Here is a 13561-nt window from a genome sequence, read left to right as displayed (position 1 = left end):
CCATTGATGGCTATGGACAAGGGGTGGGCGCTTAGCTTTGCCCACGTCCTGCCCCTTGTCCATACCCATCAATATGAGGAGGTGGGGTGGACCGGTGCTTAGCCTGGCCCCCATCCCCTCCCATTGCACAGAATGAGCAGGGAGGAATGAGAGGTGAGCCTGCATGGGGGGGAGGAGAACAGAGGGAGGGAGTTTAGCAGCCATGCTGCTAAACTCCCTTCCACCTACAGCCACTGCCATGGGCTCCCGTAGGAGCCCATGCAGCGGACGGTGTACTCTGGCCCAAAAGACAGTTCCAGGACTATCTTTTGGGCCCGACGTAAAAACGCCTAGCACTATATTGGCTTGGCTGGGCGTTTTTACGTCTGAGAAATATGCCCATGTGATTCCAATGCATCAGAACACAGCTGCCAGCCGATATGCGTTCCTGTGAAAGAAGCCCCAGTGGTATACCTGCCTAAGAATTTGGGCACCATACTGCATGAAAGGAAGGAGAGAATTGAAATGCTGAAGCACCCCTTACCTAGCTTCAATTTTATTTACATCTACTCGTAGGAATTGGTACAGGCTAACACTTCTACTGGTAGGAGGGCTAAAGTAACATTATATTGTTGGTAGTAAAATATCGAATCGCCTACTAGAGGAGATATTTTTTAAGTTGAAATGTTAATAGATAGTTTGAATATACAAAGCCTAGAAGAAATGGTAGTGAAACCATAACAAAGTACACAGGTCCCTAACAAAGATAAAAAAGGGAATGTATAATGTAGTGATGTCCAATCTATGACACGCTCAAAACATCTTATAGGAATATAAGTAATCACTTAATTTAGGCGATACTCAAAGAGTATCGTAGCCTTATTAATCAGGTACATCTAATTATATACATGTTGCATCAGAGAAGAAAATACTGGTGTATTTTTAGTAATTTTTCAGTTTCATTGTCGCAATGCAAGAGGTTACATAGTATAACAACCCCCCACAAGGTTAAACAATTCAAAGTCTACAGCATGTGTGATACTTCTATCTTAGTAAAACATTACAAAGGTTGGTTATCACTAGAGATGAGCGAGCACCAAAATGCTCGGGTGCTCGTTACTCGAGATGAAATTTCCACGATGCTCGAGGGTTCGTTTAGAGTAACGAACCCCATTGAAGTCAATGGGAGACTCGGACATTTTTGTATATCGCCGATGCTCGCTAAGGTTTTCATTTGTGAAAATCTAGGCAATTCAAGAAAGTGGTGGGAACGACACAGCAACGGATAGGGCAGGCGAGGGGCTACATGTTGGGCTGCATCTCAAGTTCCCAGGTCCCACTATTAAGCCACAATAGCGGCAAGAGTGGGCCCCCCCTCCCAACAATTTTTACTTCTGAAAAACCCTCATTAGCAAGGCATACCTTAGCTAAGCACCACACTACCTCCAACAAAGCACAATCACTGCCTGCATGACACTCCGCTGCCACTTCTCCTGGGTTACATGCTGCCCAACCCCCCCCCCCCCCCGCACGACCCAGTGTCCACAGCGCACACCAAAGTGTCCCTGCGCAGCCTTCAGCTGCCCTCATGCCACACGCTGGCCTCATAGCCACACCACCCTCATGTCTATTTATAAGTGCGTCTGCCATGAGGAGGAACCGCTGGCACACACTGCAGAGGGTTGGCACGGCCAGGCAGTGACCCTCTTTAAAAGGGGCAGGGCGATAGCCCATAATGCTGTACAGAAGCAATGAGAAATCCAATCCTGTGCCATCTCCATCAGGAGCTGCACACGAGGGCATAGCAATGGGGAACCCATGTGCCACATACTATTCCTTCTGTCAAGGTGTCTGCATGCCCCAGTCAGACCGGGGTTTTTTATAAATAGTCACAGGCGGTTACAACTCTGCAATGGGAATTCCGTGGGCACCCACAGCATGGGTGGCTCCCTGGAACTCACCGGCTGTACATAAATAAATCCCATTACATTGCCCATCACAGCTGAGGTAATGTCCGATTAAATGCAGGTGGTCTTCGGCCCACACTGCCCCAGTCTGACCGGGGTTTTTAATACATTGACACTGGCAGGTACAATTCCCTAATGTGAAGTCCCTGTGGACCCACAGCATGGGTGGCTCCCTGGAACCCACAAGCGGTACATAAATATATCCCATTGCAGTGCCCATCACAGCTGAGGTAATGTCAGGTTTAATGCAGGTGTGCTTCGGCCCACACTGCATGCCCCAGTCAGACTGGGGTTCTTTAGAAGTGGACACATGGAGTTACAACTCCGTGTGGACCGACAGCATGGGTGGGTGCCAGGAAGCCACCGGCGGTACATAAATATATCCCATTGCATTGCCCATCACAGCTGAGGTAACGTCCGATTAAATGCAGGTGGTCTTCGGCCCACACTGCATGCCCCAGTCTGACCGGGGTTTTTAATACATAGACACTGGCAGGTACAAATCCCTAATGTGAAGTCCCTGTGGACCCACAGCATGGGTGGCTCCCTGGAACCCATCGGCGGTACGTAAATATATCCCATTGCATTGCCCAACACAGCTGAGGTAACGTCAGGTTTAATGCAGGTGGGCTTCGGCCCACACTGCATGCCCCAGTCAGACTGGGGTTCTTTAGAAGTGGACACATGCAGTTACAACTCCGTGTGGACCGACAGCATGGGTGGGTCCCAGGAAGCCACCGGCGGTACATAAATATATCCCATTGCAGTGCCTAGCACAGCTGAGGTAACGTCAGGTTTAATGCAGGTGGGCTAAAAATTACTAGGATTACAATGTAGGCAAGGGCCCAAAAAAATTGGTGTACCAACAATATAAATGTACTTCAGAAAAATTGCCCATGCCCAACCAAGAGGGCAGGTGCAACCCATTAATCGCTTTGGTTAATGTGGCTTAATTTGTAACTAGGCCTGTAGGCAGCCCAGTTAAAATAAAAATTGGTTCAGGGGCAAGTTTCAACGCTTTAATGAGCATTGAAACGTATAAACATTGTTTACAAAAGTTATATGACTGAGCCTTGTGGGCCTAAGAAAAATTGCCCGTTCGGCATGATTATGTGAGGTTTCAGGAGGAGGAGCAGGAGGATGAATATAATACACAGATTGATGAAGCTAAAAGGTCCCCGTTTTTTATGGTGATAGAGAACGATGCTTCCATCGACGGGTGCAGCCTACGTATTGTTTAGGTATCGCTGCTGTCCGCTGGTGGAGAAGAGAAGTCTGGGGAAATCCAGGCTTTGTTCATCTTTATGATTGTAAGCCTGTCGGCACTGTCGGTTGACAGGCGGGTACGCTTATCCGTAATGATTCCCCCAGCCGCACTAAACACCCTCTCTGACAAGACGCTAGCCGCAGGACAAGCAAGCACCTCCAGGGCATACAGCGCGAGTTCAGGCCACGTGTCCAGCTTCGACACCCAGTAGTTGTAGGGGGCAGAGGCGTCACGGAGGACGGTCGTGCGATCGGATACGTACTCCCTCACCATCCTTTTATAGTGCTCCCACCGACTCAGCCTTGACTGGGGAGCGGTGACACAGTCTTGCTGGGGAGCCATAAAGCTGTCAAAGGCCTTGGATAGTGTTCCCCTGCCTGTGCTGTACATGCTGCCTGATCTCCGCGCCTCCCCTGCTACCTGGCCCTCGGAACTGCGCCTTCTGCCACTAGCGCTGTCGGATGGGAATTTTACCATCAGTTTGTCCGCCAGGGTCCTGTGGTATAGCATCACTCTCGAACCCCTTTCCTCTTCGGGTATGAGAGTGGAAAGGTTCTCCTTATACCGTGGGTCGAGCAGTGTGTACACCCAGTAATCCGTAGTGGCCAGAATGCGTGTAACGCGAGGGTCACGAGAAAGGCATCCTAACATGAAGTCAGCCATGTGTGCCAGGGTACCTGTACGCAACACATGGCTGTCCTCACTTGGAAGATCACTTTCAGGATCCTCCTCCTCCTCCTCTTCAAGCCATACATGCTGAAAGGATGACAGGCAAGCAGCATGGGTACCCTCAGCAGTGGGCCAAGCTGTCTCTTACCCCTCCTCCTCATGCTCCCCCCTCCTCCTCCTCCTCCTCCTCCTCAACGTGCTGAGATATAGACATGAGGGTGCTCTGACTATCCAGCGACATACTGTCTTCCCCCGCCTCCGTTTCTGAGCGCAAAGCGTCTGCCTTTATGCTTTGCAGGGAACTTCTCAAGAGGCATAGCAGAGGAATGGTGACGCTAATGATTGCAGCATCGCCGCTCACCATCTGGGTAGACTCCTCAAAGTTTCCAAGGACCTGGCAGATGTCTGCCAACCAGGCCCACTCTTCTGTAAAGAATTGAGGAGGCTGACTCCCACTACGCCGCCCATGTTGGAGTTGGTATTCCACTATAGCTCTACGCTGCTCATAGAGCCTGGCCAACATGTGGAGCGTAGAGTTCCACCGTGTGGGCACGTCGCACAGCAGTCGGTGCATTGGCAGATTAAACCGATGTTGCAGGGTGCGCAGGGTGGCAGCGTCCGTCTTGGACTTGCAGAAATGTGCGCTGAGCCGGCGCACCTTTCCGAGCAGGTCTGACAAGCGTGGGTAGCTTTTCAGAAAGCGCTGAACCACCAAATTAAAGACGTGGGCAGGCATGGCACGTGTGTGAGGCTGCCGAGCTGCAGAGCCGCCACCAGGTTACGGCAGTTGTCACACACGACCATGCCCGGTTGGAGGCTCAGCGGCACAAGCCAGCGGTCGGTCTGCTCTGTAAGACCCTGCAGCAGTTCGTGGGCCGTGTGCCTCTTCTCTCCTAAGCTGAGTAGTTTCAGCACGGCCTGCTGACGCTTGGCCACCGCTGTGCTGCCACGCCACGCGACACAGACTGCTGGCGACGTGCTGCTGCTGACACATCTTGATTGCGAGACAGAGGTTGCTTAGGAGGAGGAGGAGGGTGGTTTAGTGGAGGAAGCATACACCGCCGCAGATACCAGCACCGAGCTGGGGCCCGCAATTCTGGGGGTGGGTAGGACGTGAGCGGTCCCAGGCTCTGACTCGGTCCCAACCTTGGCAGTAACCGCGTTGGTGAGGGCGCGTACAATGTTGCGGGAGACGTGGTCATGCAGGGCTGGGACGGCACATCGGGAAAAGTAGTGGCGACTGGGAACCGAGTAGCGCGGGGCCGCCGCCACCATCATGTTTTTGAAAGCCTCCGTTTCCACAAGCCTATACGGCAGCATCTCCAGGCTGATCAATTTGGCTATGTGCATGTTTAACGCTTGAGCGTGCGGGTGCGTGGCTGCGTACTTGCGCTTGCGCTCAAACACTTGCGCTAGCGACGGCTGGACGCTACGCTGAGAGACATTGCTGGATGGGGCTGAGGACAGAGGAGGTGAGGGTGTGGGTGCAGGCCAGGAGACGGTAGTGCCTGTGTCCTGAGAGGGGGGTTGGATCTCAGTGGCTGGTTGGGGCACAGGGGAGAGGCAGTGGTGCAAACCGGAGGCGGTGAATGGCTTTCGTCCCACCTTGTGGGGTGCTTGGCCATCATATGTCTGCGCATGCTGGTGGTGGTGAGGCTGGTGGTGGTGGCTCCATGGCTGATCTTGGCACGACAAACCTTGCACACCACAGTTCGTCGGTCGTCTGCACTCTCAGTGAAAAACTGCCAGATCTTTGAGCACCTCGGCCTCTGCAGGGTGGCATGGCGCGAGGGGGCGCTTTGGGAAACAGTTGGTGGATTATTCGGTCTGGCCCTGCCTCTACCCCTGGCCACTGCACTGCCTCTTCCAACCTGCCCTGCTGCTGCACTTGCCTCCCCCTCTGAAGACCTGTCCTCAGTAGGCTTAGCAAACCAGGTGGGGTCAGTCACCTCATCGTCCTACTGCTCTTCCTCCGAATCCTCTGTGTGCTCCTCCCTCGGATTTACTGCCCTTACTACTACCTCACTGATAGACAACTATGTCTCATCGTCATCGTCCTCCTCACCCACTGAAAGCTCTTGAGACAGTTGCTGGAAGTCCCCAGCCTCATCCTCCGGACCCCGGGAACTTTCCAAAGGTTGGGCATCGGTTACGACAAATTCCTCCGGTGGGAGAGGAACCATTCCTGCCCATTCTGGGCAGGGGCCCGAGAACAGTTCCTGGGAGTCTGCCTGCTCCTCAGAATGTGTCATTGTAATGGAGTGAGGAGGCTGGGAGAAAGGAGGAGCAGCAGCCAGAGGATTCAGAGTTGCAGCAGTGGACGGCGTAGAACTCTGGGTGGTCGCTAGATTGCTGGATGCACTTTCTGCCATCCGCGACAGGACCTGCTCACACTGCTCATTTTCTAATAAAGATCTACCTTGTGGACCCATTAATTGTGAGATGAATGTGGGGACGCCAGAAACGTGCCTCTCTCCTAATCCCGCAGCAGTCGGCTGCGATACACCTGGATCAGGAGCTCGGCCTGTGCCCACACCCTGACTTGGGCCTCCGCGTCCTCGCCCGCGTCCACGTCCTCTAGGCCTACCCCTACCCCTCAGCATGGTGTATTACCTGTAGTGCAGAAACAGAACGCTGTAATTAAATGTGCCGCTTATTGGCCTGTGGTTGGAGGCTGACTTCGCTTACGGAACGCACAGCAGAGCCAGGATAGAATTTTGCGCAAGCCTGTAGTGAGACGTAGGTGCGTATGACTGAGCTAGTGGAATTCACAGCGCAGAAGCAGTCAAGTGTCCAAAGGCCACTAGTAGGCCTTAAGTATTTTGCTTCTATTTTTTTAAAGGCTGAGCTGAGACAGCAGACAGATACTGTAGGCAGCGTATATATGTATACTGTTTCCCTCTGGACGGGATGACGGCGGTGATGTAACGGGCAACGCAGAGCCAGGAAAAAATGTTGCGCAAGCCTGCTGTAACACTTAGCTGCGTATTAATTAGGACTACTACCCCCAGCAGACACGCAGTACACTCAAGACGGTCACAGGCAGCCCAAATATAGTATTTTTCCCAAATTTGTTTGAAAAAGCCCACTGCCTATATAGACAGTATATCTCTTTCACCTTTCCCACTGTCCCTGCCTCACCAGTACTGGCCCTATACTATGTACAATGACTGCAGACTGAGGACGCAATGCTCTGCACGCCCAATATACAAAAAAAAAAAGTGCAACACTGCTAAAAGCAGCCTCAACAGTACTGCACACAGTCAGATGTGGCCCTAAGAAGGACCGTTGGGGTTCTTGAAGCCTAAAACAACACCTAACGCTCTCCCTATAGCAGCTCCGGCACCAGCAGCACTGTCCCTGATCTCTGTCAGAATGCATCTGTGGCGAGCCGCGGGAGGGGCAGATTTAAATACTCGGGTGTCATCTGATCTCCTCAGCCACTCACTGCAGGGGGGTGGTATAGGGCTGGAACATCACAGGAGGAAGTTGTAATGCCTTCCCTGTCTTTCTATTGGCCAGAAAAGTGCGCAAATGTCTCAGAGATGAAAGTGAAAGTAACTCGAACATTGCGTGGTGCTCGCCTCTAGTAACGAGCATCTCGAACACCCTAATACTCGAACGAGCATCAAGCTCGGACGAGTACGTTCGCTCATCTCTAGTTATCACTAAGCTGCATACTCAGCGTCTGGGACCGTGTTAATAAATTGCAACTACAATGCGTCTTTTACTCACATATTTCTGGTTCTGCACACAACACAAATATTATGCACATGACACTACTGCATAATATAATTCAATTCTTTCACAATCCTATATAATAGACCAGTTAAGTAGAACATTGTTGATTTCAATCAAAATATCGGATGGGATAGTATTCTGCTGAACCTCATTAGCCCTATTATCTAACTGGAAACCGGAAAATTGGGCTAGATGCTTTGATGAGCTAGACCACTATAGCGCCCTCCAGCTGAAATTGAAATGCATCAGTGTAAAATAAATGAAGCTAAGATATAAATATTGCATCAATGGAACATCAATGTCTGAAATATTTCAGAACCCTCTTATACATGTTTTTGCTATTTTTCTTCCAAGTTAAAAAGACATGTTGAAAATCTGAATCAAGTATTTCTGTTCTTCCATGCAGGTATTACAAGACATCTGTGGTACTCATGTGTTTTCTCATTCCCACCATTGTTCCTTGGTACTTTTGGGGAGAAAGTCTGTGGAACTCTTATTTTTTGGCATCGATATTACGATACACAATATCTCTGAATGTCTCTTGGCTTGTCAATAGCGTGGCTCACCTCTATGGGAACCGACCTTATGACCAGACCATTAACCCCCGGGAAAATAGATTTGTGAGCTTTGGAGCAATTGGTATGTATTTTAATTAATGGTAATTTATCTATCTATGGAATGTTTATAAGTCTTTATAACGTGTTTTAAACTCCACCTTGGTTGAATTTAAGGTAAATTATATCTTAGTAATATATTTCCAGTATTTTTATCCAATCTGCTGCAAACCAGAACCCAATCCATGACAAATCTGAGTTCCCAAAGGATGACATCTGCGGTATAAATCCATACCATTCTAAGTTCCGTGAGAAGGATTCCCATTGTGGGTCCTGCAAAAAATGTAAAAATGTACTTGCCCTGCAGTGTGTGATTTATGAACATGCCCTAGGGCTCATTCACACCAGCAGATCCAGTTTTGGTCTGTGAATATCCAGCATTTCATGAACCAAAATGCTGCATATTTAATGTGTATTTTGACCACCTTGTGTTTTTTTTGCGTTCAGAATCATAGCATCTTGGCACGCACAAAAAAAATGCAAGAAGGTCCAATAGATTTCCCATTCCTTTGGGCGGCTTCACACAGACGTATTTGTGTACATATTTGCACATGCAATAAGCAGAAAACAGAACCCATTGATATAGAATGGTAGAGTTGGAAGGGACCTCCAGGGTCATCTGGTCCAACCTCCTGCTCAGTGCAGCATACACTAAATCATCCCAGACAGATGTCTATCCAGCCTTTGTTTGAACACTTCCATTGAAGGAGAACTCACCACCTCCCATGGTAAACTGTTCCACTCATTGATCACCCTCACTGTCGGAAAGTTTTTTCTAATATCTAATCGGTGTTTCCCCCCTTTCAGTTTCATCCCATTGCTTCTAGTCTTTCCCTGTGCAGATGAGAATAGGGCTGATCCCTCTGCACTGTGACAGCCCTTCAGATATTGTAGACCGCTAATAAGTCTTCTCTCAGCCTTCGTTTTTGCAAGCTAAACATTCCCAGATCCTTTAACAGTTCCTCATAGGACATGATTTGCAGACCGCTCACCATCTTGGTAACTCTACTCTGAACTTGCTCCAGTTTGTCTTTTTTAAAGTGGGGTGCCCAGAACTGGACACAGTATTCCAGATGAGGTCTGACTAAGAGTAGAGGAGGATAATTACCTCACGTGATCTAGACTCTATGTTTCTCTTAATACATCCCAGAATTGTGTTGCCTTTTTGGCTGCTGCATCACATTGTTGACTCATGTTCGGTCTATGATCTATTAGTATACCCAAGTCTTTTTCACATGTGCTGCTGCTTAGCTCAATTCCTCCCATTCTGTATGTGCTTTCTTCATTTTTCTTACCCAGATGTAGGACTTTGCATTTCTCCTTGTCAAATACCATTCTGTTAGGCACTGCCCACTGTTCAAGCTTTTCTAGATCTTTTTGAATACTCTCTCTCTTCCCTAGTGTTAGCTATCCCTCCTAGCTTTGTGTCATCACTAAATTTGATCAGTTTCCCCTCAATTCCCTCCTCTAGATTATTTATAAAAATGTTGACCAACATTGGCCTAGGACAGAGCCTTGTGGTACCCCACTTGATACATTCCTCCACTTGGATGTGCAGCCATTTATGACCACTCTTAGAGTACGATCACTCAGCCAGCTCTGAATCCACCTAACAGTTGCCTTGTCAATCACATATTTGGTCTTTTTTTCAATAAGGATGGTATAAAATACTTTGTCAAATGCTTTACTAAGGTCAAGATAAACTATATACACCACATTCACCTGATCAACCTAGTCGGTTATTCTGTCATAGAAGGAAATTAGATTTGTCTGGCATGACGTGTGTGTTACAAATCCATGCTGGCTCTGGTAAATTACTCCATTTTCATCCAAGTACTTGCATACATGCTGTTTAACAATTTGTTCAAAGATCTATCCTGATATAGAAGTCAGGCTCACAGGCCTGTAGTTTCCTGGATCCACCTTCTTCCCATTTTTGAAGATAGGGACAACATTCGCCTTTTTCCAATCTTCGGGGACTTCTACTGTTCTCTAGGAATTTTCAAAGATTTTGGCAAGTGGTTCGGCAATTACCTCCACTGCTTCCTTTAGTATCCTAGAATGTAATTTATCTGGACCTTGAGACTTGAATTCATTTAAGTTAGCTAAGTGTTCCCTCACCATCTCTCTGCTTACAGATAGCCTGCATTCTTTTATTCCCCCAATAGCACAGGAAGGATCAGCTGATGTTCCATCTACTTTCTGAGAGAAAACAGATACAAAATAGAAAAGTAAAAGTTCGGCCTTCTCAACATCATTCTTAACCAATTCACCATTTTCATCTTGTAAGCATCCAATAGCATCTTTTCTTTTCTTTTGCTTTTGACGTACTCCCAAAATCCTATTTTATTGCTTTCATCTTGCAAAAAATAGAACATGCTCTATATTGTTAACATTTGAGCACCAAAGAGCCCGATAGAAGAATACGCAACTGGATGCATGAAATACAATGCAAAACCGCAGGGAAAAGAACAAATCTCAACTTCATTAGGCTTAAAATCCATTTAAATCAGGGCAGGGGGGTTTCTTGCACCCATATGAACAGGCCCTGTGTGCACAAAAAAGTACAGTAAAATGCGCCGATACACATGCAAAAAAGTCCTGTTCAAGGCACAAATGCGTTGCGCTAAAACATGTGCAATTGTGCACATGCTTGTGTGTAGCTGCCTCTCTTGCGCAAATATGCATGTATCATGTGCATTCACACGTGTATTTATACAATCCCATTGACTTCAACAGGCTATGGCCGGCTCCATACGGCCGTGACGGGCTCTGCCGCAGAATTCCGTGGCGGAGCCCATCACGGCGCCCCCCAGAGACCCCAATACTTACCTGCTGATCCGGCGTCTTCCGTCCCGCATGACACTTCGGCGCGCATGCGTCGCAGCGTCATGTGACGCGCCAGCCGCATCATGACACGCCCACAGCATCACACGACGCGCCGGCTGCGGGCTGGGAAGCGCTTTCACGCTATCTTCCGCTGTGCTACAGTGGAAGATAGCGTGACGGACGGGCTTCCATTGACTGCAATGGAAGCCGTCCGCGCGTACACAGCGGCAAATAGAGCATGCCGCGGGTGAGGACGGGTGATTTCACGATGCGGAATTCCGCGATGGAATTCCGCACCGTGAGCATTGAGCTATTAGGTTCAACAGAACCTAATAGCTGCGGGCAACGCGGCGGATTTTCGACGGAAATCCGTCCGTGGGAAGGAGCCCTAACTCTTGTGCAGTTTTTCTGCACAGTGACTCAGTGTATTTTGCACTTGTATCTGTGCAAATACGGAACGAATTTCAGCCCCCATCGCTAGTTTAAACGGGCGGGGCAATCACCCTGCCCTGATTTAAAAGGCTAATTTGTTTAATGAGATGCTGGTGCTGTGCATGTTTGTACACCTCCAATAGACCTCTATGGAGCATAAGATTGGGCAGGTCCTATTATTTTTGTGCCCATGACAAAAAAACAGGTCCAAAAAAAAAGAAGTGCGAACAAATCTAATGAAATCAATGGGTTCTATTCGCCACCATTGCGTCCAGGAGTTTTCCAAAATTGCGACGTATCACTCTCATCTGTTTAAGCCTTTCGTGAACCTACTGTACAACCTGACAGCTTGTGTAAGACCCTCTTCACATGAGCGTGTGCGTATTTGAATGAACAATACTTTTTCTTGCGCGCACATCAGTGTCTTTTACTGTACTTTTTGTGCCCGTAAGATATGTTCATTTGCACACGACAAGCAAAGACGCACCGATTGAAATGGCTAATTAGTCTTAATGAGTTCCAGAAGTGTTCTTTTTACTCCGCTATTTTGCAGTTTTTCTTGTGTATTGCACACGCACATTAGCGCATCCCCATTGACCTCTATGGGGACCTTTGGTACGCAAATACGCTGAAAAATAGAGCATTTTTTGGCGCTACTGAAAAGCACGCAGAAAATGGAGATATGTGAACGAATCCATTGAAATCAGTGGGTTCTATTCGCCATGTACGGCGTACGCGAATACGCCCGTGTGAAGCCGCCATAACTGTAGTCTGAGGTCTCAAGATGTCAAGATGTCTTGTTAACAGGAAATGAGATTTTTGAACTCATTGAACTTCGCATCTACAGCGCCTCTGATTCGGCCCCTTGTGTTCTCTTGCAGGGGAAGGCTTCCACAACTTCCACCATACATTTCCGTACGACTACTCTGCCAGTGAACTGGGCCTAAAGCTGAACCCTACAACATGCTTCATAGATGTCATGTGCGTCCTCGGACTGGCCAGCGACTGCAAGCAAGCCACAAGACAGATGATTGTGGCCCGTAAAGAAAGGACTGGAGACGGATCTTATTGACGGCCTCCTTATTCCGCTATCGCTCTGTATTTCTGTACTCGTGTATTTTCCTTCCTGCGCCATTGTTTCCAGATTGGAGGTTGTAGGGCTCATTCACACGGATATATGTGCATTTCGGCCCCGTAAAAACGCTGCGTATTTACGCGACTCAAAAGAACTTATGCCAATGTATTTTGTCCGTTTTGGCGTGTTTTAGTGTGCGTGAATATAGTACACGAAAAAAATCCCCCCACGCAAAATCGCATTGATTTTGTACATAAATACGCAGCGAATAGGCAGGTATTTTGTGCTTATTTACGCACGCCCATTGATTTGATGGGCTTCTTTGGTTTACAGCAACCAGATAGGACGTGCTACGTATTTTTTCTCGTGATCGCATATCGCATAAAAAAATACGCTCGTGTGAATGAACCTATTGAAATCAGTGAATCCTGTTCTCCTATTCACTGCGCATTAGGGTTCTTCAGATGGGCGTATGTGCAACTACACTCACTGCTACGGAGCATAGTTGCGCATGAACTGTTTTTTTTTTCTCAGACCATTCAAACTCTCCGCTACGGTACGTGTTTGAATAACAAAAGTGGGAAGATGGGTCCTGCCCTATGTTTCTCGCACATAGTATTAACGCTTTGCAATCCAATTTTGGATTCAGAGTTTCCTAGGGGGCTTTCACTTTTTGCCATTATACAATGGCGCCATCTGCTGGCTAGAGCCAGTACTGTAGTTTGTGACATGCCGGAGAGGCTCCCCGACAACAGAGCAGCCGACAATATATAGTAAGAATACCCTGCTGGACATTTTCCGACATCGAAGCTGCACAGGCTTCAATCGGAATGTAGGAAGACGTCAGACAGTGGATTGGAAAGGGTTAATGTGTGAGAATACCGCTAGTGAAGAAGAAACCGTTGAAATCAATGGTTTTGTTTCATTCCGTTATACAGCCATGATTTTCAAAGCCACATAACAGGACAAATTCACACCCAGCCCTTAG

At 48.2% G+C, this 13561-nt stretch overlaps 1 protein-coding gene across 1 annotated transcript in view; it reads left to right on the top strand.

Moving 5' to 3' along the window:
- The window catches only part of SCD5 (stearoyl-CoA desaturase 5), a 154723-nt gene extending 141479 nt beyond the window's left edge, over positions 1–13244 (top strand). The window contains exons 4-5 of the mRNA XM_066574919.1: positions 8030–8262; positions 12380–13244. Of these exons, the coding sequence (XP_066431016.1) occupies positions 8030–8262; positions 12380–12570 (424 nt within the window). The 3' untranslated portion in view covers positions 12571–13244. The remainder of the gene's footprint in view (positions 1–8029; positions 8263–12379) is intronic.
- Positions 13245–13561: the final 317 nt, after the last annotated feature.

Source organism: Eleutherodactylus coqui, chromosome 7, assembly GCF_035609145.1.
Source record: "Eleutherodactylus coqui strain aEleCoq1 chromosome 7, aEleCoq1.hap1, whole genome shotgun sequence".
In the NCBI taxonomy this organism is placed as follows: domain Eukaryota; kingdom Metazoa; phylum Chordata; class Amphibia; order Anura; family Eleutherodactylidae; genus Eleutherodactylus; species Eleutherodactylus coqui.
The sequence above is the reverse complement of the archived record's forward strand: the minus strand, read 5'-3'. Positions and strand labels throughout refer to the sequence as shown.